This window comes from Entelurus aequoreus, linkage group LG20 (assembly GCF_033978785.1).
Source record: "Entelurus aequoreus isolate RoL-2023_Sb linkage group LG20, RoL_Eaeq_v1.1, whole genome shotgun sequence".
Classification (NCBI taxonomy): domain Eukaryota; kingdom Metazoa; phylum Chordata; class Actinopteri; order Syngnathiformes; family Syngnathidae; genus Entelurus; species Entelurus aequoreus.
Window position 1 is genome coordinate 29,067,807 of NC_084750.1, and position 22,056 is coordinate 29,089,862.

Genomic DNA, 22,056 nt, shown 5'->3' on the forward strand with positions numbered 1-22,056 from the left:
AAAATGCAATAATAAATTATACGCGGGAAAACTGACTGGACTTTCTTCTCATTTATTGTGACAACGTCACAGTGCATTAAACAGTGTTGAAGCCGAGCGTCCATTGACTTTAACGGAGGAGCATAGAGTGGGTTGTTCCACTGCCGCCAAGCTAGAAAATCATTGCATAAGTGCTCAGCTTTGTCCCGCCCATGGACGCAGAGCGTCTCTGGTAGTGAATGAGAAGTGGGCTCGGCCTTGGCTGGCCGGGACGTCACATGCTGATCAGTCTGAGGCTGAATCCCTTTTTGATTGACAGCAAAATGAGCGAATCAGCAATAATGAAATGTTGTTCAATGTTGATTTGGAGAATTTTACAATTCTTGTAACGTTTATTCGTAAAATCTAGCATCTTTTTATATTTTTTATCTATTTAGGAGACTGTTCTCTGTTTAGAGAGTAGCTGAAATTTAGCTTCCACTACATGAAAACCAGCAGCTGCCACCGTTGCACGGCCTGTGTTACTTTGTACAATAATAATAATTATACAAAGAGAGCAAAATGATAAGAAAAAATATATGTTAATTATAACTACTATACTGTAGATGTAACAGTATTAAAATCTCATGGTACAATATTATCACAGTATTAACGATATTACCGTGGTGAAAGCCTCCCCCCAAAAAAGACATAAAAATGTCATAGTGTGTAAAATGAAGTGGCAAGAATGTTTAGGATAAACACACTTACTGTAAGTGAACACAAACATAATGCTCAAATGTTCTAATCATATTTATTACTACAAGCAAGTGTATACATCAATGCAACAAGTCTAAAACAATGTGTTACTATTAGTGTATTTCAACTCATAACTGCAGGGGATCAGTGGGACAGTAGTGGACATCAATTTATATCAGGCTGGAAAATGCTAATTCTCACAAAAGTAAACTGACAATTTAACTTTTAATAATGTAAATACCTCACAAATGGATGCTCGGCCTCGCTGGCATCATATATATTTTCCAAGTGATGATTTATCAAGAAGCCTCTCATATTACTTGTGTGTAGAGTCACCCAACTGTTGTATTTGTCCGCACTGCCGCCGGTACATTTCTGACTTAAAACTTGGATAACAAATCCATTTGAACCTCGAGTTGGTTCAATGTTACAGAAAAAAAAACATGTGGGTCAAAACAACGCAAGTTTTGACTGGATTTGTGTCGTCTTGGAAATGCTCCAAACAAAAGCGGCGTGCTTTGCCTTTTAGTATACCGACCAAAGAGGTTTGTTTGTCTGTCTGGTAGCAACATAACTCAAAATATTATGGTGGACACATTTTTGTGAACATTTCAGGAAATGTCAGAAAAAACAATCCTTTCTTTCCCTTTTACGACCTCCCACATACTGTCCTCGCACGTGCGCTATGCAGGGAATTTGTGGGGGATGTAGTTTACTTTTTAGACCTGCCAATTCGTAAGTGCCAGAAAAAAAACTACATACTTTTCATTTTATACCGTCAACTATGTTATGACATTATTGAGATGATTTTGATACCCCAATACCGCAATGTTTACAATACCCTTACATCCCTACTAGGGTTGTCCCGATACCAATATTTTGGTACCGGTACCGGTGACAAAATGTTATTTTGATACTTTTTTTAAATAAAGAGGACAAGAAAAAAAACTTAAAATTTTTGGCTTCATTTTAACAAAAAATCGTACATTAAACATATGGTCCTTATTGCACTCAAAGAATAATTTTAGAATATTAAAATAAGAATCAAAAGGCAATAAACAAATTGGGCTTTTCTTGTTGCACTCAAAGAACAATTCACAATTTTATATATTACATATAGCCTCCTTTAATCGAGGATTAGAATATAATAGAAAAGCTTTACTGGCATTATAGTTAATGCTTTATGATTTATTATTAACACTCTGTGCTTTCAGAAAAATACAATCATTAGTAAATACTAAAAACAATACTACATGGCTGAAACTACACAGATAAGACGTGTAGTAGATAAAATACACATTGTTAAAGATAAACACAAATTGTAACAATTTGTTATAAAATTCAGTAATTGCACTTGCATTAGTTTGTGCTATGTGGGCGGATTGGACTCCGCTAATATTTGGCATCAAGCCAAGCAGCTGTGTGCGCATCTACGTATCTACATGTGTACAACAGAGTAGCTAGTTATTTAAATATATTACCTTTAAACTCATTGTGCAGGTCTGAATGCTTGTTATTTAAATGTTTACCTAAGTTTGAAACAAAGGTGGTAATACTAATCGCCACCTTTGGCGGGGCATGTTTTAAAGCACTGCATGCAGCATGGCGTTTCCGTGTTCAAAGTGTCACCCTCATTAATAGTTTGGAAGCCCGAATACTTCCATATTGTGCTTCATGCAGCCTCTTTATTAACCAGTAGAATTGCCTTTTCCTCTCCTCAACTGTTTCTACTTGTGCACTCGGTGAGTGTCTGCGCGGTGATACACTTTACATTTACAAAGTACCGGTATTTTTCAAAGGCAGTATAGTACCGTATTTTCCGGACTATAGGACGCACTTAAAATCCTTTTTTTTCCTCAAAACTCGACAGTGTGCCTTATAACCCGGTGCGCCTAATGTACGGAATGATTCTGGTTTTGCTTACCAACCTCGAAACAATTTATTTTGCGACATGGTGTAATGATAAGTGTGACCAGTAGATGGTAGTCAAACATACGAGATACGTGTAGACTGCACTATGATGGCAATATGACTCAAGTAAACAACACCAACATTTTATATGTTCCATTGAAAATATAGAACATTACACAGAGTGCTCAAAAATCTATCAAAATGTTTTAGTACGACTTTGGTAAGCTATGAAGCCGCACCGCTTGATGGATTGTGGGCGCATTAAACATACAAGTATTATTATGGTGTGTGTATAAGGTAAGACATTATCTGGCGTTTTGTTTGGTAATATTAAGCAAAAGCAACTTTTCTTACCTTCTGGTACCAGCTGATCTTGATTTGGGATCTGCATATATCCTGAAAAACTCCGCACGTTCGCCTTTGTAGTACACCATAGTCGATAAGCTTCTTCTTTTTCTCTATCTTCTTGTTATGGGACATTCATCCTCCGCTGTTGCCATTTCTAATATATAGTGTAAGGTTCCAACTTATATCTGTCAGTTAACTCGCCATGAAAGCACTAAAACTTACCGGTGTAGTGAGTTTATATTAATCACCAAAGGAACTTTAGTTATCAGAGAGTTCCGGTCGGATGGTTTTTCAGGGGACACATTTTTGGCCTTGTTGTTTCCGGATAAGGAGATGCTGCTCTGTGATTGATTTAAGTAAAGTCTGAATGTCATTTTAACAGTTAGCTCCATCTTTTGACAATTCTACCACTCCCGTCCTTGCACGCTACACCGCTAGGGGTGTAACGGTACGTGTATTTGTATTGAACTGTTTCGGTACGGGGGTTTCAGTTCGTTTTGGAGGTGTACCGAACGAGTTTCCACACGAACATATTAAGTAGCCGCCTCCGCTTCCTTCTGCCTCTGTTTCTGTCAGTACTCAACACAGCACCCAGCATTGTCCCACCCACACAACCATCTGATTGGTTACAAACAAAGAGGTAACAGCCAATCAGCAGTGTGTATTCAGAGCGGTAACAGCCATCCAGCAGTGCGTATTCAGAGCGCATGTAGTCAGTGCTTAGCGTTTAGCAGGTAAGCATCAGGCAGCGGACTCTCTCCAAATTATAATAAACACCTCCCAGTCAACTACTAGTAACATCACTATGAGCCCGTTGACCTTCTAGAAATATAAAAGGCAGCTCAGCTCGCTCGCAGTCCTGGCTTGAGGTGAAGGCTAATTCGCTTTTAGCGTAACGTTAGCTCATTTTGCGGTGTGTGTGCGTGTGTTTGTGTGTTACGGACAGCAAAGCCCTGTCTGTCTGTTATTTCCCTTGACCTTTTTCAGTGTTGATTGAGCTGTGTTGAAGCAGCAAAAAAGGACATTATGTTAAATGAAGAGTTTTTGTCTCTGACAGTTGATATAATAATGTAACTGCATCATTAAGCCTACATGAACTCCATGGTGTTCAGGGATGAATAGTCTCTCCTATTGCTATTGTACCATTTTTTCAGCTATAGTTACATTAATCATTAGTAATGCAGCAGCCTAGTTTTGTATGGCAGGGTCCCTGCTATCACATGTTGATAAAAATATAACAATTACATAATAAATCAACTACAGGCTTCCTAAATGCTGTAATAAATTAAGCATGATGAGTTGACTTGAAACTGTTTAATGTTGCACTTTTAATAAGTAGAAGAAAAGTTTTGTCATTTTATTTAATCTGAGCAACAACTTGAGGCAGTTTAATGTTGATTAACGTGGGCAGAATTATTATAGTGTTCCCAATGTTAAAAGGATAAAGCCATTGTTTACAAATTTGGTAAATAGATAAACAAAATTTTATATTTTGTTGTTTTCTTACTGTACCGAAAATTAACCGAACCATGACCTCAAACCGAGGTACGTGCCGAACCGGAATTTTTGTGTACCGTTACACCCTATACACCACTACAACAAGGATAACGGGGATAAGACGCTGCCGAAGGTGAGCCAATTAAATAAGACCGCCCACAAAACGGCGCACCCGGAAACGACTGTCAGAAAGCGGCTTGAAGATGATCGGTAAAACATAATCTATGCAACATCTTGACCAAAGAACCATCATTACATGTTATGTAGACCACAAAGAAGTGTTTATAATTTAGAAAAATAAATAAATAATATGACTCCTTCAATGCGCCCTATATATGAAAAAAGACCATTCATCGGCAGTGCGCCTTATAATCCGGTGCGCCCTATAGTCCGGAAAATACGGTATCTTTTTCAGTTCATTAGTATCGCGGTACTTTATTAGTACCGGTATATTGTACAACCCTAATCCCTACTCATTACTAATAACACATATTTGTTTTTTTAATGTATGTACAACAGTTTTTTTGGCCTTTTTCATCAACGATTATGCAAATTATATGATGAGGTGATTTTTGACCACACCACTAGCCATGCCACCACCGCCACAAGTATATTGGCAAGCTGGACCCTGGGAGTGTACAATCAACCTAAATCCAGACCTGAGTCGCCAACTGACCATGGAGGAGCAGACAATCATGCTAAATCTAGCTCTTATCCAGAAAGCTAGCCTTTACCACTGTTGCCCACTTAACGGTATAAATAAATGATGTTCTTTATGTGAGTGTGCTGGTGCCAGTGTGCACGTTGTGTACCTTTCTCCTGCGCTGGGATCCTTTGGCTCCTGGTACAGCCTCGCACACCACCGATATAGCCTCCCTGAAAAATTTACAACATGCAAGTCATTAATATAAAGACACCGTCCTGAATTGGCTTGTGGTGTTGTCTGGATGGAACGATTTCATTCAGTCTCCAGGGCCCGGGGTGTGCTCTTCCGCGCCACAGAGACAGACAACTGTCGGGACAGAAACCAGTAGGAAACCACCGGAATTCCAGAAGGTTCTAATTTAAGCAGGGTCAAGAAAGCAGCAGACACATGCATATCATGCAAATACCGGCAAAGAAAGGACCAAAACTACATGGTGTGTGTCCAGCCAAATAACTGGGCCGCAAAGAATGCAACAGTAGAAATAGAAAGCAACAGTGTTTAAGTGTGTGAGCTCACCTGGTGACCTGAGTTCTAGTGTTGAAATCCAGCGCTCGCATGGATTGTAGCACCTCTACGCAGCCCATGTACTGCACAGGAAACAGGAAGGAAACACCAGGATGTGAGCAACGGAGGAAAATGAGGCAACATTGTCCTCTTTTCTTAGAGCAAACAGTTGAGAATGTTGAAATGTGACTTGAACCATTGCTTGTAGCGTTAAAGATGGTGAGTTTGACTTTGATTACATTTTCATAATTTCTTACTGGTAAAAGAGTACATAGGTGGTATATGGTAAGTGTATAAACACAGCATAATTGCTCAAATCATCAGGCATGTGAGCACCCTTTGAGAAAAAAAGAGGAAAACTGACGAAAAAAAGAGAACATTTTCAAACCCTCGCAAACCCCGAAAAGACTTTGAAAATCCAGACTACATTTTCTGCAATTGGGTCCATCTCTAGACTATATTTGAGATACAGATTATTATGTATTTAATATTTGTTTACTTACTATGGTATATTATTTATTCATTATTTATTTATTCACTGTTCTGTTACAGACAACAAGGAAATGGGATAAAATGGTTATGGTATGAAAAGGGGTAGGATTAAATAAGCTGAGCTTCTTCCTACTCCTTTTCGGACGTGCTGTAATGAAACAACTGGAAAAATGTGATGCATTACATTGTATCGTATGCATGTTCGAAATAAACTGAAACTGAACTGAAATGAACTGAATATATTACCTTTAGATTTATTCTCATGTACCAACCTTTTTTGGCTGTGTTTTTGACACTTACATGTTGCCCCATTTAATGTATCACATATTGTTTTTGCTTTTTTAATATATAATTTACTAACATTATTACCATTGAAAATGTAATGTAAAATTATATAACATGCATGCAAAGAACGTTTCCCATTTGGCACGGCAACCCTTATTCTGTAGTCACGCCCCCTCAGGTATAATTCCAGTGTGGTGACCTCTGTTTACATCAGTCACGTCAAAATGATACCTTCTAGCCGGCTACTAATAAATACTTTCGAACTACAACTCGTTTGGAACTAACAATGTTTGGATTGTAATCATTCATCAACGTTGTGGCTCGGAGAGCGAACGCAGGCGACAACAAGAAAGCTGGCTAGATGATGGTAACTAGCGAGCTTTTTTCGGTGCTTCCTGCTCTGTCCTGCAACTCAGTGCGGCGTTTAGGAAAGAGGCGAGCGTTCAACAAATTTTGTTTGGATCATATAGTTTTATATTTCATTGAAAAAACATGGAAGTGATATTTTGAGCGAAAATTAACGTGTATTTCTGTGTGTTTGCGGACATTTCATATGCCTGAAATATAGGCAGGGTTTTCTGAGCCCACAGAGAGGGTGAGGCATACAATTGCAGCTGATATTTGGCAAAAGGCTGTCATTAGATGTATTAACTTAATCGTTTTAACATTGTTGCATGAGAAATTGGAAATGAAAACTCTCTTTAACATATGGTTATTCATTAACAAGTAGAGTAATGGAACCAATGCTGTATTACTAATAATAACAAAGCACACTGCTTAGTTAGCATTGACAGCGCTGACGAGTTCATACTAAAAAAAAAAACATGAGGCAAGTACAGTCGTTTGTTTCCCTCTTGACACTGTAAATTTGTTCTGGATGTGATCATGATACATGAATTTCCGCAACCTAGAAATTGTCAATTATAAATAAAATATTTTTATAGCTAGAGCATGAAGAAAAATAGTTTACGACCTTCTAAAGACATTTTTTAAAATGTAATGAGCCCTCTAGACATGAAATAACACCCTTTACAAGGTTTCCCTAACCTGACTCTTGCCAGACCCTTGTAGTTCGCTGAGCGCAACACAAGGGTCTGGGCTCGAAGACATTGCAAACTCCTTCCAGATAGCAAAAAATAATGGATCCTCAATTTACGAACCCCTTTATTTGCAAACGTTTACAAATACTTCATTCATTCATTTTGTGTTACGCCTACAGGCAAAAATCTGAGCGCAGCCTTCTTCGGAAGGCGTAGCCCTCCATGTCACTTGTTGCGTATTGCAGTACACAATTAGTTACTACTACTCTACTACTACTCTCTACTCGCCTTTTGACAAATTTTGTCCAGTTTGCTAACTCAATAGAGTCCCAAAAACTCAACAGACCAGCATGGGAAAGAGGAGGGAATCTCTGTGGGGTTAAAAAATAAATACATATTTTAAGAGGAATACACAGTAAGTTTTAATTGTGATGAGACCGGACTTTTCTGGAAAAATATGCCAGAGCAGACTTGTTTCCCTTTCCTCTGTCTTCTGCTTTGTCCATCAGCTCCTCTGCCGATGTTACCGTGGGTGCATTTTACTTTTTTGAATTTTATTTTTGTACCAATATGATTGTTAGAATTAGGGATTTTTTGTGAGTTCTTATCGTTTGTGAGGGCAGGGCAGGGCATACAGCACAGTTATGATAATGATAAATGGGTTATACTTGTATAGCGCTTTTTTACCTTCAAGGTACTCAAAGCGCTTTGACAGTATTTCCACATTCACCCATTTACACACACATTCACACACTGATGGCGGGAGCTGCCATGCAAGGCGCTAACCAGCAGCCATCAGGAGCAAGGGTGAAGTGTCTTGCCCAAGGACACAACGGCTGTGACTAGGATGGTAGAAGGTGGGGATTGAACCCCAGTAACCAGCAACCCTCCGATTGCTGGCACGGCCACTCTACCAACTTCGCCACGCCGTCCCCAGTTCAGCTTGTTGATGAAGAGAAAGTTGATCCATCACCCCCTTGTTATGTTTGTTTGACATACAGTATTGTATAGCACTTTATATTATGCTCAAAGTGTTTTATTCATATTTACATTGCTTCTTATGGAGAAATTTGCTTCACTACACAAACTTTTTGATGTACAAACCCCATCCAGGAACCAATGAAGTTTGTTAATCGAGGTTCCACAGTATTTGAAGTGACATTTTAATAGACATGCAGAGTTAGATTAAGCTACTGGTTGCTGACAACTCATAAGGGTGCCATAAAAAACCTACATCAGGAGTTTGCCTATAGCCACAGATGCTAATGCTATTGTTTTAATTCGTTAGAGACCCTGGAATTGGAGCATTGTATAGTATACACACTATAAACTGAAATAAGGTAAACGATCAAACTTCATTCACGTACCCGTACAGAGTAGGAAACACCGGTGGTGCTGATGACATTGTCGGAGTGCAGCCATCCCCTGGTGGGCTTGTTGACAAAGGAGCCATGCCGCGTCCACTCATCTCCTCCGAGCTGAGCTCCCTCTACTCGTGCCCTCCTGGACACTCCTCCCAGCCGGTTCATATCCTGCAAGAGTGGTCGCGGAGGGGGAGAAGGAGCGGTTAAAGAGGGTAGCGGGTGATGCAGCGGCGGGGAGGAGCTGGAGCTGCTCCTGTCGTCCCCGGGAGAGTCAACAGGCGCTCGCGAATGCCTGCTGGAGGCCTTGAGTCCTGGGAGAAGAGTGGCAGAGACGCCCAGGCGAAAAGAGCCCATCCTTGGGAAAAAGGAGCAGAGGGTGGTGGGGCTGTTCTCGGGCGGGCGGGGAGAAGATGGAGGCAAGATGGGGGTTAGAGAGGAGGAGGATAGAGAAGAAGGTAAACCAGGGGAGGGAGTGAGAGGGGTGGCAGGACTGGAAGGAGGGAAAGACGATGGGTTGGAGTTTGTCTCATCGGTGGAGCTCAGGGATTCACTCCTGAAGTGGGTGTACTTAGTTTTTGGGACAAGCTCCATAGTGGTTGTCAGTTTTTAGTTTTTTTAATCAAAGTCTCTTCCTTACAGCATACAAAATGTTTCTCTTAAGGACGCGTAGCCGGTCTCCCTCAGCATCAGCGCGGCATCCATCTGTACACTTGTCCTTCCTGAACACATTAGCAGGCGGCCCAGAGCGCACCGCCTTAAAGATGGCTTCATCCACAATGAAAGCAAGGTTTGAAAGGTCTTTTAGCAAAAGAGCGGCGCTCCGGATGACGGCGGAATGCAAACTGTTTGTCGTGAGCCTTGTCATGTTGATATCAGTTCACTTTCCAACTCCGAGTTCATTTTGTGTGATCAGTTTGTGACGTGCGGGTCAAGTGGATTGACCATCTTGTAAAACAATATCTGGGAGTATTTTGTTAATGGCCTCTCAGCGAGGGCCGGCGACACAGCTGTCAAGCGGCACCGAACAGAATCAACTCAAGTGATTGACTCTCAAAAGGCTGCTTGCATATGCGTGTGTGTTACCGCTCTGAGACGTGTGTGTGTGTGTGAGAAGCAGCTCCCTCGGCAGCTCTGTCCAGCTTGACACAGGCCCATAAAAACCCTATTAGCAGCCAGCAAGGGGAATGGCATGGGGGCTGCGCACTAACAAGGCGACACACACAAACACCGCTTCAACTGGTCGATACAACACACCTGCAACCCGCAGAGGGACAAAAAAAAGAGGCTTACAAATATATGGCTAGTGTCCATCTCCTGGTAGCAGCACCCTTGTTGTTGGTTTTTTTAAAAAGCACACTTAATTCTTCTTCCTCCAAACAATTTGGTGTCCGCCCTGATCCGCCCTAGCTGTCTCCCTGCCCGCGTCGTCTTCCTGCCTCTTCTTCCAGATGACTTCTGGCGCGGCCTCCCTGCCTTCTTTCCCGACACTACGGTCTCTCCTCTCCCTGTCTCCTCGCCTCTCCTGGAAGTCCTCCCTCTTCCTCCACACAATGTACTCGGCCAGCCTCTGCCTCTCCAGCGCCTCCGCCCTCTCCCGCGCCACCACTTCCTCTCGCCTCTTCCAGATGATCTCCCCCTCGCCCCCTCCCGCGTCTGCTTGCCCGTTCTCCAGGCTTGCCCGTTAAACAGCGCCTTGTTTTTTAAAAAAAATGATTTAACCGCCTGTTAAGTCTCTCCTCGATGGATACTACAGGCGGCACATGTTTAGACACCAGAAACGAAAGACAAAAAAAGTTCCTGACTGAAGTTCCTGATATGGCTAAAAAACAAGTGAGGCGGTTGTGGTTTGAATTAGTCAGCAACGGAGCACCTTAGGAAAGTTGTATCCTGACATACAGTAGGTGAGGTTGTATTTTTGCCTCATTCCTGTGAGAATCCTGTGAGAATCCTGTGACTGATGACTTAAGGAGTGGGACTATCCAGGACTAGCTTGCTGCAGTGTGCTCAGACACCCACCACATCTCTTTCTCTTTTTTTACTTATGAGGTTAGTAGTGCATTCTTCTCTCACGCTTCAAGTGAGGGATGAGGCAAAAACTAACCCACAACCCACTGTACACACTGCAGTAGCACGATGGTGATGCAACTCTAGAGGATGCAGGTCATTGGCTAATGAAGGCCAGCGGGTGTGTTGTGATAGTGATGAGACCTGATTTTCGGAAATACTGCCCTGCTCGCCCTCAAACGACACGCCCGGATCGCGGTTAGTAACCTGAGAGAAGAGCAAGAACGCTAGAAATAAACGCTGTTTCTGTCTACTGTCTGCATAGTCCAACCTTAAAGGCGAACAGTCCACCTCACCACCACAACACCGTCACAATGCTTAGCACTAATAAACTTCAACTGAAGTCTCACGCACCAGCTTGGTCGTGGGTGCAAGAATGGGAAAAAAAACAAAAAAAACCAGCCCACAACTGTTAGTCTAGCACCACAGAGGGATCGTCTAGCAACGCGCGCTACTCGTCCATCTGGTCGTGGGTTCGAAGCACCATGGAGAATCCGCATGTGCTGCGAGACAGCCCGGGAAGGAGGGGAAACGTCGCCCTGGTTCAAAGGGAAAACAGTCTCAGATGCCCAGAATAAAAATGTACAGAGTAATAAAAGATTAGAAAACATGTGTTGAGGTCTTAAAAGTAGCACAACGAGAACATCGGGGGACGGTGCAGGTCAGGTGACGACCATCTACCTGAGTCAGCTACACACCTTTTATGATAATGATCATTAATTAGCTGCATCAATTTATCCTCCCACTGATCAGCCCGACTGCTTTTCATTAAGGTGAGATGAGGACAAAGACGGGTGTGGAGACTCGCCATTGGGTGAACACAGACTGGGGAGGGAGGGGCGGCGGAGGGGGAGACAGGTGACCTGAATCAACCTTGGCGAGCGCGGCACAGGCGTCTGGAGTCAAAAAACTGCACACGAGCGCAGTCGACTGTTCCGACTCAACGCGCACAATTAGCAAATGGAGCAGCACCGGGTTTAAGACACAACAAAAAGAACTTTCGCTTTGCTCCGTCTGCAGCTGCAGCCCGTCGCCATGGCAACAGACAGTAAAAAGAGATGCTGAGAAGTCATAAAAAGATGCCACGTGAAGAGCAAAGTCTCGTACAACAGGAGGACAAAACTCCCGACTAGCCCCGCACCCGCACCGCCGTCCCCCGCTCACCCCTGAAAAGATCAATAGCTTTCAGGAAATGATCAAAGTTGGACCGGCGTAGCGCCAGACGCTATAAAAGCCAATCAATGTTGACACGGCATGTCGGCGGCATGCAACCGGCTCGGAGACTAGGGCATGCCTGGTAAGAGTCGGGACACAATGCAACTGTAAAAATCTTGCATAAAAGCAATTCAAAAAGGTAATGATTGTAATCAACAGCAATCGCTCAAACACAATAGAAAGTCAACAGGACGAAAAAGTGAGTGCAATCATTGTTCCAATGAGTTCCTTTTTTTTTTTAACTTTCGAAAACATACAGGTGACACGTGTCCAGAACTGGCCTTTATAGTCACAGGACAGACATGTTGGACGTCCTCTCCTTCCTCTTTCTGACACGCCGTCCGTCCACTCCCTGGACACAAACAAAAGCCCAAACCGTGTCTCCCTCCTGATGCGCCGGACGAATTCCCAAAGTCACTCTCCTCTCCTCTTCTCTCCTCTCCCCTCCTCTTCTGCTGCCTCACTCTCGGCAGACGGTGAAATGGCAGCGCTGCCGGGGCGGACAAAGGCACTACTTCATGGTGTACTCCTCTCGTCTCTCCCTCCACTTCCACTCCGTCTGTCCTCCCCTCCCCTCCTTTCTTGTCTGGTCAGTGATGCTGCCTCCCGCTCTCGCCCCTCACCGTCTCTCAGCATCATTCTCTCTCTGCAACACACACACACACACACACGTCTGACGCCTCTCCCCTCCCTCCTTTCCTCTCATCCGGTTTCCTCCCCTTCCCGCCTCCCGCAACCTCAGTTTAGCTGTGTACATGTGTACGCACAGCAGGATGCTCCCGCCGCACATTAGCGCTCCGGGGGGAGATGGAGATGTGGAATAAGTGAGGAAAGGAGAGGTGGGAGTGAAGGGGCTTGAATGCTGCTTGACTCGCGTAACCTGAGAAGTGAGAGAGTTGCAGAAGGATGGAGACAGTTCACCCTCCTCCCCGGACAGATAGGAAAGGTTTTGAGAGGACAGCGGCAGCGGTTGGTGCTGAAGCAAAAGCGCAAGAAGGCAGTGTTGCGGAAACAGAGAGGAAGTCACCCAAAAACATCCACAGGAGTACTGAAATGACACTAGAGGCATTGCAGTACCTCATTTTGGCCACTACAACATCATCTATTCCGTGCAGGGGAAAATGTGAAGGATCCAAAATCAGATGGCTTTATTGTGCTATGATTGGGAGAAGAAAGACCAAGTTCCATGAAGTGCAAGCCCAAACCATGCCTAAAAACCTGTGACTGCACACGCGACACACTGAAGCAAAGGGTTATGCATTAACACACAATATGAGTGCTGCATCCATCAACACTGTCACAATGCTACACAGAGCCTAAGAGATGCTTATATACCGGTACTCTATGTAGTAGGGGTGTAACGGTACACAAAAATTTCGGTTCGGTACATACCTCGGTTTAGAGGTCACGGTTCGGTTCATTCTCGGTACAGTAAGAAAACAACAAAATATAAATGTTTTGGTTATTTATTTACCAAATTTGCAAAATCTTCCACCAAAAATATTTTTCTTAGTGGAATATTTGATGTGAAGTAATCGGAACCTTGGATAGGTCAATAATTCATAATAACATTGATTTTGATTCAATATTATGTCTTGAGCAATGACAGTTTGAAAGAAAAAAAACAGCTTTGTTTTATTAGTCAACATTGCAACTTTTTCTAAATTACATTTAACCTTTGAGCTTTTTTATTTCACTTTTGTTATGTTTTTGTTTATTTTAATAGTATTTTTACAATGTGCTGTGGGCCTTCAAAACATTAGCTGTGGGCTGCAAATGGCCTCCGGGGCACACTTTTGACACCCCTGCTATAGATAAAAAGCAGAGCCTGGCGACGCACGCGCATTTATCATAACTCTCTCGCTCTCTCTGTCTCTGCCCCTCCCTCACGAATGCTGCTGCGCGCACAATTTGTTTTGTTTTTAACCCCTTCTTAACCCTGAACGTACATTGAAAATACACGCAACCCTAACTCAAAATGCCAGACATTTGAGGCATTTAAGAAACTCTGCCCGGACAGCCCCGCAAAAGAGGACATGACCGGTGAAAAGAGGACGTATGGTCTGTCTATCGTAGCCCGGTTGCTGCTAGCGTGTGTTGTGCCTCGGTGTGCATTGTTTACACAAAGTGTGGTACGCTACTTAACATGTCCGTGTGGAAACTCGTTCGGTACACCTCCGAACCGAAACCCCCATACCGAAACGGTTCAATACGGCTGTTCAGGTTTACTTTACAAAAGAGAAGTGTAGGATCAAGATTTTTGGAGCTCTTTGTTCAGTGGATCAGATGTTTGATGAAGCTCTGTGTCTATCTACCACCACTACTGTTTTCTGTTTATTTGTTACTGACAGTGGCAGGACACCTCTGCCTCTGTTTCACTTTATGTTGCTGGTAAATAATATGGTTGTAGTAGTAGGCTAAAGTTAAATTATTTAGTATGCACTAATTAAAGGTGCAGAGCTTTAAGAGACATTTTAGCTTTTATATTTTTATAAGATATATTTTTTGTAAGAACCACAATTAATAAATATATTTCAGTGAATAACTTATTGTTCAAATCTGTATATAAATATGTACATAAAGTGTTGTAATTATATTGTAAAATGGATGGATGGATGGATGGATGGACGTTTAAAACAAAACTGTTATTATTAATTAGTAAGTATACATTTTTTGAGCCTTTTTAGAGAAAATTATATCATTGTAGTAAATTATGCAAATTACTTGATGATGTCATGGTGACCACGCCCATAGCCACGCCCCCACCACCACAGGTATCTTGGCAGTTTATGGGAAACACTGTCCATTCATACTGTCACAACATGCTGGTGATCATGTTTTATGTTTGTGTAGTTTTGATTTGATGTTCCATGATCACAAAAACACAGTCCGTGCCTGAAAGCCGATATTCGGAGAATAAGGAAGTGTTGTTGTGTGTCCAGGGAAGCACGGAGACGGATGTGTTTAAGCGGGCGGGAACATTGTGGGAACTGGGCCGGTTGTTAGCATAAGATTGGCAATAAAAGTTAAAAATAGCGTTGGACCTTTTTCTGGAGGCTGCAATAGATTATATCACATTAATTGGTTTTCACGCAAAAACCCTTTTTTTAATGTGTGGAGGCTAGAATTTTGCCGTGGTGGATTTATAACTGTTTATTTTGAAATTAATTCTGAAAATGAGAATGTGAACATTATTTTCTCCGAAAATATGTATTTATCATATCATGGCTTTATTCTCTCATTAAAAAAGATTTTTTCTCCCTCTGATGTTATTTTTCTGAAAATATTTTTTGTAACATGGTTTTCTTTCTTATAATATTGATAATCGACTTTCTGAAAACGTTGTATATTTACCTGTAATATTATTCTTATCTAGGAAATAAATAAATGTTATGTCTTTATTCTTTATTATTATGAAACTTCTTTAGTTTTCTTCTTTCAAAATTATGACTTTACTCTCTATAAAGGTTTTTCTTACATCATTTTAAATGATAACAAAACAAAACAATGGACCATATTTTATATAGCATTTTTCCATTTTAATTAACAATTTTATTATTTATTCTCTTAAATTGTAGTGTATTTTCTTACAACATTATTACCTGACAAATAAAAACTAATGTATGACTTTATTCTCTAAAAACGTATTACTTTTTTTTCTTTCAAAAACATAATCTAACAAATTTTGTTCTTCTTTAATATTGTGGATTTATTACAAATCTAATTTCTCTGTTATATTGTTTTTTGAATGGTATTTTTGCTGTCTGAAAAAGTGTTTTTTTGTAATATTATAAAAATGCTGTGTTTTTTGTATTATGGCTTTGTTCTATGAATGTAATTATTTTTTACTAAATTAGATAAATTTGACCAAAAAATTGAATTGTATTTCTTTTCAGTGTGGCTTTATACTCCTTTGTTGCCATTTATCCCCAGTACTTCATAACAGCATGTTAAATCAAACCTTTGCCAGAGTGTGTCCTAGTGAGTTTGTGATTGTGTATCATTTAAAGGTCTTACCATGTATTCCATTGGCCAAAAAAGCTGCCTGTGAGTCTGTCACCCTAAAAACACCAAGGTGCAAATGAGCACACACAAACAGACAAGTCGCCGAGCCAGTCAAAGCGCTGCTGCCCCATGAGTTTTTCTTCATCTCCCAGCATGCATTGCTCCACGGTGGAGCTGTGGAGAGGGCTGCCGTGGTGGGAAGTGTAACAAGCACGGAGACACAATGTTAGGCAGCAGAAAGCGCAACAGAGAGTGGGAGAGAGTACCGAGCGAGCGAGAGGAAGATGAAGCGAGAGAGCGAGGAAATAATCCAACCAGCATGTCGGGACACGGGTTTTGGAATGATGGGAATTAACTGAAAGCAGGGCATGTGTAGGATGCTTGTGTTTCCACACGCCCTGGCACCACTTTGTCTCTGAACAATACAGCCAGTCAACAAAAAAATCAAACATTAGGAGCACTACAAGCAACACACAGATATAATTTGCTAAATTAGCCATTCAACTATTAATTATGATGATTTTAGTGTAAAATAAACACATATTTTTCTAATAGTGTCCCTCCCTGACAGTGTCAATCAAAACTGTGCATTGTTACCTTTGCAAAACATAACTGTTGAGTGCGCGTACACCATAAATGTCCTATTTTTTCACATTTATTCAGTCTCCTTTAATCAAGGACGGCTGAACAGAGTAGGACGCCACAAAGCCGCCATAATAAATAAATATTAATAATAGATTTTATCTGTCATACACTATTCATTTAAATAAATCTTAAAGTGCTACAGTATAAACCAATATTTTAAAATAGATCCACTCAACATCCATTGCACCGGTCGCCCGGGGGTCCCCACATCTGCGGTCCCCTCCAAGGTTTCTCATTGTATCCCATTGGGTTGAGTTTTTTCTTGCCCTGATGTGGGATCGGAGCTGAGGATGTCGTTGTGGCTTGTGCAGCCTTTTGACACACTTGTGATTAAGGGCTATATAAATAAACAATAAAACAATAAAAAATTTAAAACAATAAAAGCAGAGCTATTAAAACAGATACAATACTAAGACTAAAACTCTATCAGTTAAAGACACAAAAAACATGCAAAATAGTGGAGTTTCTAACAGTGTGTCTATTTCACTTATTAAAAAATATAACTTGGTCAAAAGATTTTAGTGTGTGTATAAATGCCTTTTGACCACGTGCAACAATACCGCAATAATAAAGGTACTAATTTTAGTCACGATAACCGTGATATGAAGTTTTTATATCGGTACATCCTTAAATGTATATTATCTCATAACAACAACATAACTGCAAATTGTTTAGTAGCTTCTCTGAAACTGATTTTGTGTACAGTATGTAGTAGTCTGCATGACAGACTATTTCCTAATTGTGAAAAATACGTACATACAAAATAAATATAATAAAAAATATGTTCTGCTAAACCACGAATGGTAACATAAGCCAGCCAGTGGCGTTCTTGTCATATTTTTGGGTTTGATATACTGTATATATATTAAACTAGGCCTGAGCGATAAATTGACGTCATTTTTTTCATTTTTTGTTACAGACGATTAAAAAAAAAAGTTTTTCCCTTCAAGCCCCAGAATATTTTTTGCCGCTAGGAGCTTTCGCCCTCAGCCTTGTTTCCTTAGTGTAGATTCACACACACATAGCACAACATGGCTAATTCTAATGCAAATGAGAGAGAGGTGTTTATTCCAAAGAAAAGAAAAGTTTTGTCAGTGGTTTGGTTTTGCGGCGACAGGCGTGGAACAAGTGACTGCACGCTTCAAAATTAGTTTTGAAAAAGGCAGCAGCACAACAAACTTATTCCAACATCTGAAACCGCGGTATCCAGCCGAGCGGGGGAAATACAACTCTTCACAAGGTGGACAAGAACATTACAACAAACAAACTCCCGCTAAAAAGCAGCTCACTCTGGTGGAATCATCTACACAAAGTACCGTGTATGGTGAGAAAGAGGCAACGTGGAAAACGATCACTAAAGCGGTCGCTCTGTGGTGCCCAAATAGTGGAAAAGCCTGTTTTTATTAACCTATTCAAGTATTCGGAACCAATATTCATTTGCAGTAAAAGTTATTTAAACAGGAATAGTATACGTCAGTACACGGCTGGACAAGGTTTGAAGTTGATTTTTTTAACATTATTTTTTGAGGGAAGCGACATAATGTTTTATGAGGCGCTAATGTTGTGGTTAATTTAGCGCCAAAAACATTAGGGGAGTTCACAAACAGTTACATGACGTGTGTCTCAGAGGAGCGTCAACATTCGTACTGGAGATTCAGGACTATAAGCCAGTACGTTTTACCTAAGCTTTGTACTCTGTGGCTTAGTGCAACAATTTTTTTTTATTTTTTTTTTCGCTGACAGCCATATTGATTGATTGATTGATTGAAACTTATATTAGTAGATTGCACAGTACAGTACATATTCCGTACAATTGACCACTAAATGGTAACACCCGAATACGTTTTTCAACTTGTTTAAGTCGGGGTCCACGTTAATCAATTCATGGTACAAATATGTACTATCAGTATAATACAGTCATAACACAAGTTAATCATCAGAGTATATACATTGAATTATTTACATTATTTACAATACGGGGGTGGGATGTGGAGGGGGTTGGGGCGGGAGGGTTAGGTTTGGTTGATATCAGCACTTCAGTCATCAACAATTATATCATCTGAGAAATGGACATTGAAACAGTGTAGGTCTGACTTGGTAGGATATGTACAGCGAGCGGTGACCATAGTGAGCTCAGAAAGCATAAGAACAAGAACAGTATATACATTTGATTATTTACATTTGATTATTTACAATCCGGGGAGGTGGGATGTGGTGGGGGGAGGGTGTTAGTCTAGGGTTGTAGTTGCCTGGAGGTGTTCTTTTAGTGCGGTTTTGAAGGAAATAGTTAAAAAAACAAAGAAGCAAAGACACTGAATAGGTGTGTTACGTTTTGTGCTATGGTGCCATTTTTTGGACGAGTTTGCTCACTGCAGGTTCTGCAGTGCTGCATTGCCCTTCTGTTTAGACTGAGCTTTCAACCGTAAGTACAAGTGACGTTCCGTCTTCCTGCCAGCCAAAGACTTTCTACCCGTATGGATTCTTCAGTTATCACTGCGAGCAACGTTTGTAAGTTTTAAAGTATTACTAAAACAAGGTTTGTCATGCATATTTGTATGTGCTATTGTAACATAATAAAGCTAGCGTCGTTAGCATTAGCTAATATGCTAACCCGTTTAAGAATGTCTCTGTTAGTATTATCAACTTACAATAACATTATTTTTTATTGTTTCAGTTTCGTAAATTTACCAAAACATCACTGTTGCCTTTTTGGGCCATTTAGCTAACTGGAGAGCTAGCTTCAGCAGCTAGTGGACTTCCGGAATTTCGCGTCATTTCTGATTTCAATGCGTAAAAAGACACAAAAACTGTATGTGTATATATTATATCTGCTGAAGTGGTTCTGTTGTGGTTAAAATTAAAAAGAAGGCAGATACCGTATATAATATATATTTTTTCTCATATGATGGCTTTATTCTCTCATAAAAAAATATTTTTTCTCCCCCTGAAAATGTTGTATATTTACCTGTAATATTATTCTTATCTAGGAAATAAATAAATGTTATGTCTTTATTCTTTATTATTCTAACTATTATGAAACTTCTTTAGTTTTCTTCTTTCAAAATTATGACTTCACTCTCTATAAATGTTTTTCTTACAGCATTTTAAATGATAACAAAACAAAATAATGGTCCATATTTGATATAGCACTTTTCCATTTTAATTAACTATTTTATTATGTAATCTCTTAAAGTGTAGTGTATTTTCTTATAACATTATTATCTGAGAAAGAAAAACAAATGTATGACTTTATTCTCTAAAAACGTATTACTTTTTTTTTTTTTTAAACATAATCTAACAAATTTAGTTTTTCTTTAATATTGTGGATTTATTACAAATTTAATTTGTCTGTTATATTGTTTTTTTGAATGGTATTTTTTTTTTAAATGTTTCTCCCAAAAACAGAATTTAATTTTTCTTTAATGTTGTGGATTTATTAAAAATCGAATTTCTCTGTTATATTGTGTTGTATTGTTTTTTGAATGGTATTTTTGTTGTCTAAAAAAGTGGGTTTTTGTAATATTATAAAAATGCTGTGTTTTTTATAGTATGACTTTATTCTCTTATTTCAATAATTTTTAACTTAATTAGATAAATTTGATTAAAAAAATGTTATTGTATTTTTTTTCAGTGTGGCGTTATTGCCTTTTATCCAAAGTACTTTATAACAGCATGTTAAAATCAAACCTTAAAATTAAAAAGAAGAAGACAGATACCAATAAAAAGAGGCCAATACCGATACATGCCAAAATACCAAATATCGACACTGATAGTCGGTCAATCTCCTTGCATATTGGTCAAAATATGAGCAAAAGCACCACAATAAATATGCCACAATTGGCTACACTAGCTTAATTTAATCTGTTTAATTGTATGTGGTGCTAGGGCTGGGCGATATGGCCTTTTATTAATATCTCGATATTTTTAGGCCATGTCACGATACACGATATATATCTCGATATTTTGCTTTAGCCTTGAATGAACACTTGATGCATATAATCACAGCAGTATGATGATTCTATGTGTCTACATTAAAACATTCTTGTTCATACTGCATTAATATATGCTAATTTTAAACTTTCATGCAGAGAGGGAAACCACAACTAAGTCAATTTACCAAAACTGTATTTATTATTAAACAGTTATTAAGCAGTGGCACAAACATTCATGTCATTTCCAAAACAGAAAGTGCAAGATTGCCAGAGACATTTTAAAACAAGCTATAAGGGCACTTTTGTGCATGATGTCACTAAGATGACATATCAAAACAACACTAAATTGAAGTGCACTTTTTGTACAGAACGCCACTACAATATATTAAAACAAATAAAGTGCACTTTTGTGCATGATGTCACACAAGATATTTCATCCATCCATCCATCCATTTTCTACCGCTTATTCCTTATTTCAATAACTGTCAAATAAAAATGAGCTGCATAATAGGAAATCAAATAGTGTATGTCCTTCGCTATGTGGTAGGTTCCTGCGGACGTTATCTCCTTCTGTTGTTGACTATATTTTTCATACGATGTAGATGTGGAAATGGAAGACGCCAGGCTCAATTGGGTCAGTGCTGGTTGCTCCGGCATTTTGTTGGTGTGGCACCGAACGGAGATGTTGACATGCGGAGTTTCAATATCACGACATAGTCATTTTCTATATCGCACAGAGACAAATATTGATATATCGCCCAGCCCTATGTGGTGCCATTTCAAACTTCTAGTTTATGAGCAAATATAAAATAAAAAAAATGTTTTGAATTATTTGTTTGTGAAAAAATCTGAGATTTTGTTTTGAGGCCGTATTGCCCAGCCCTAACTTGAGCAAGTTGCGAACATCCCTCTTACTACTGAAGGCTCAAAGTGTAGTGTCCCGACAACTAAGAGAAAGACTGGCATGCACACAAGTATGTCATGATTGGCCTGGTGCAGATACTAACACACAGACATGGGATTGGATTTTAGTCCAACATTAGAGTAGAAAGTGAACATTAGATTAGCCAGGCATTCAGCAAGAGACAGACTTGTCTGCCCGTCTCGCTACAGGCACTGCAAACATGTGAGCCGGCTATTTTGGGTTCACCCCCCCCCCCCCCCCCCCCCAGCTCCCCTTGACCACACTACCACGTCTCTATCTGCTTCCATCATTCCCTTCCTGCCTCTCTCCTCTTACATCGTCCCCCCTTACAGCCGCTTCGTCTGTCTCTCGCTGACCTAAACAGCGGAAGTCCTGGCAGGACACACACTGAGGCAAAACTCTGCCA

At 40.2% G+C, this 22,056-nt stretch overlaps 1 protein-coding gene across 6 annotated transcripts in view; it reads right to left on the reverse strand.

Annotated features, from left to right (window-relative positions):
• The window catches only part of shc1 (SHC (Src homology 2 domain containing) transforming protein 1), a 95,208-nt gene that overhangs the window by 43,895 nt on the left and 29,257 nt on the right, over positions 1–22,056 (reverse strand). For 2 of the 6 annotated variants that reach the window (XM_062029935.1, XM_062029934.1), the window contains 4 exons: positions 16,161–16,204; positions 8,868–9,032; positions 5,696–5,766; positions 5,286–5,349 (listed from right to left, as the gene is read on the reverse strand). In XM_062029935.1, the coding sequence (XP_061885919.1) occupies positions 5,286–5,349; positions 5,696–5,766; positions 8,868–9,032; positions 16,161–16,172 (312 nt within the window). In that variant the 5' untranslated portion in view covers positions 16,173–16,204. Of the gene's footprint in view, positions 1–5,285; positions 5,350–5,695; positions 5,767–8,867; positions 12,717–13,220; positions 13,300–16,160; positions 16,205–22,056 lie in introns of those variants that run through there. The other 4 variants (XM_062029938.1, XM_062029936.1, XM_062029933.1 and 1 more) reach the window with 4 other exon arrangements.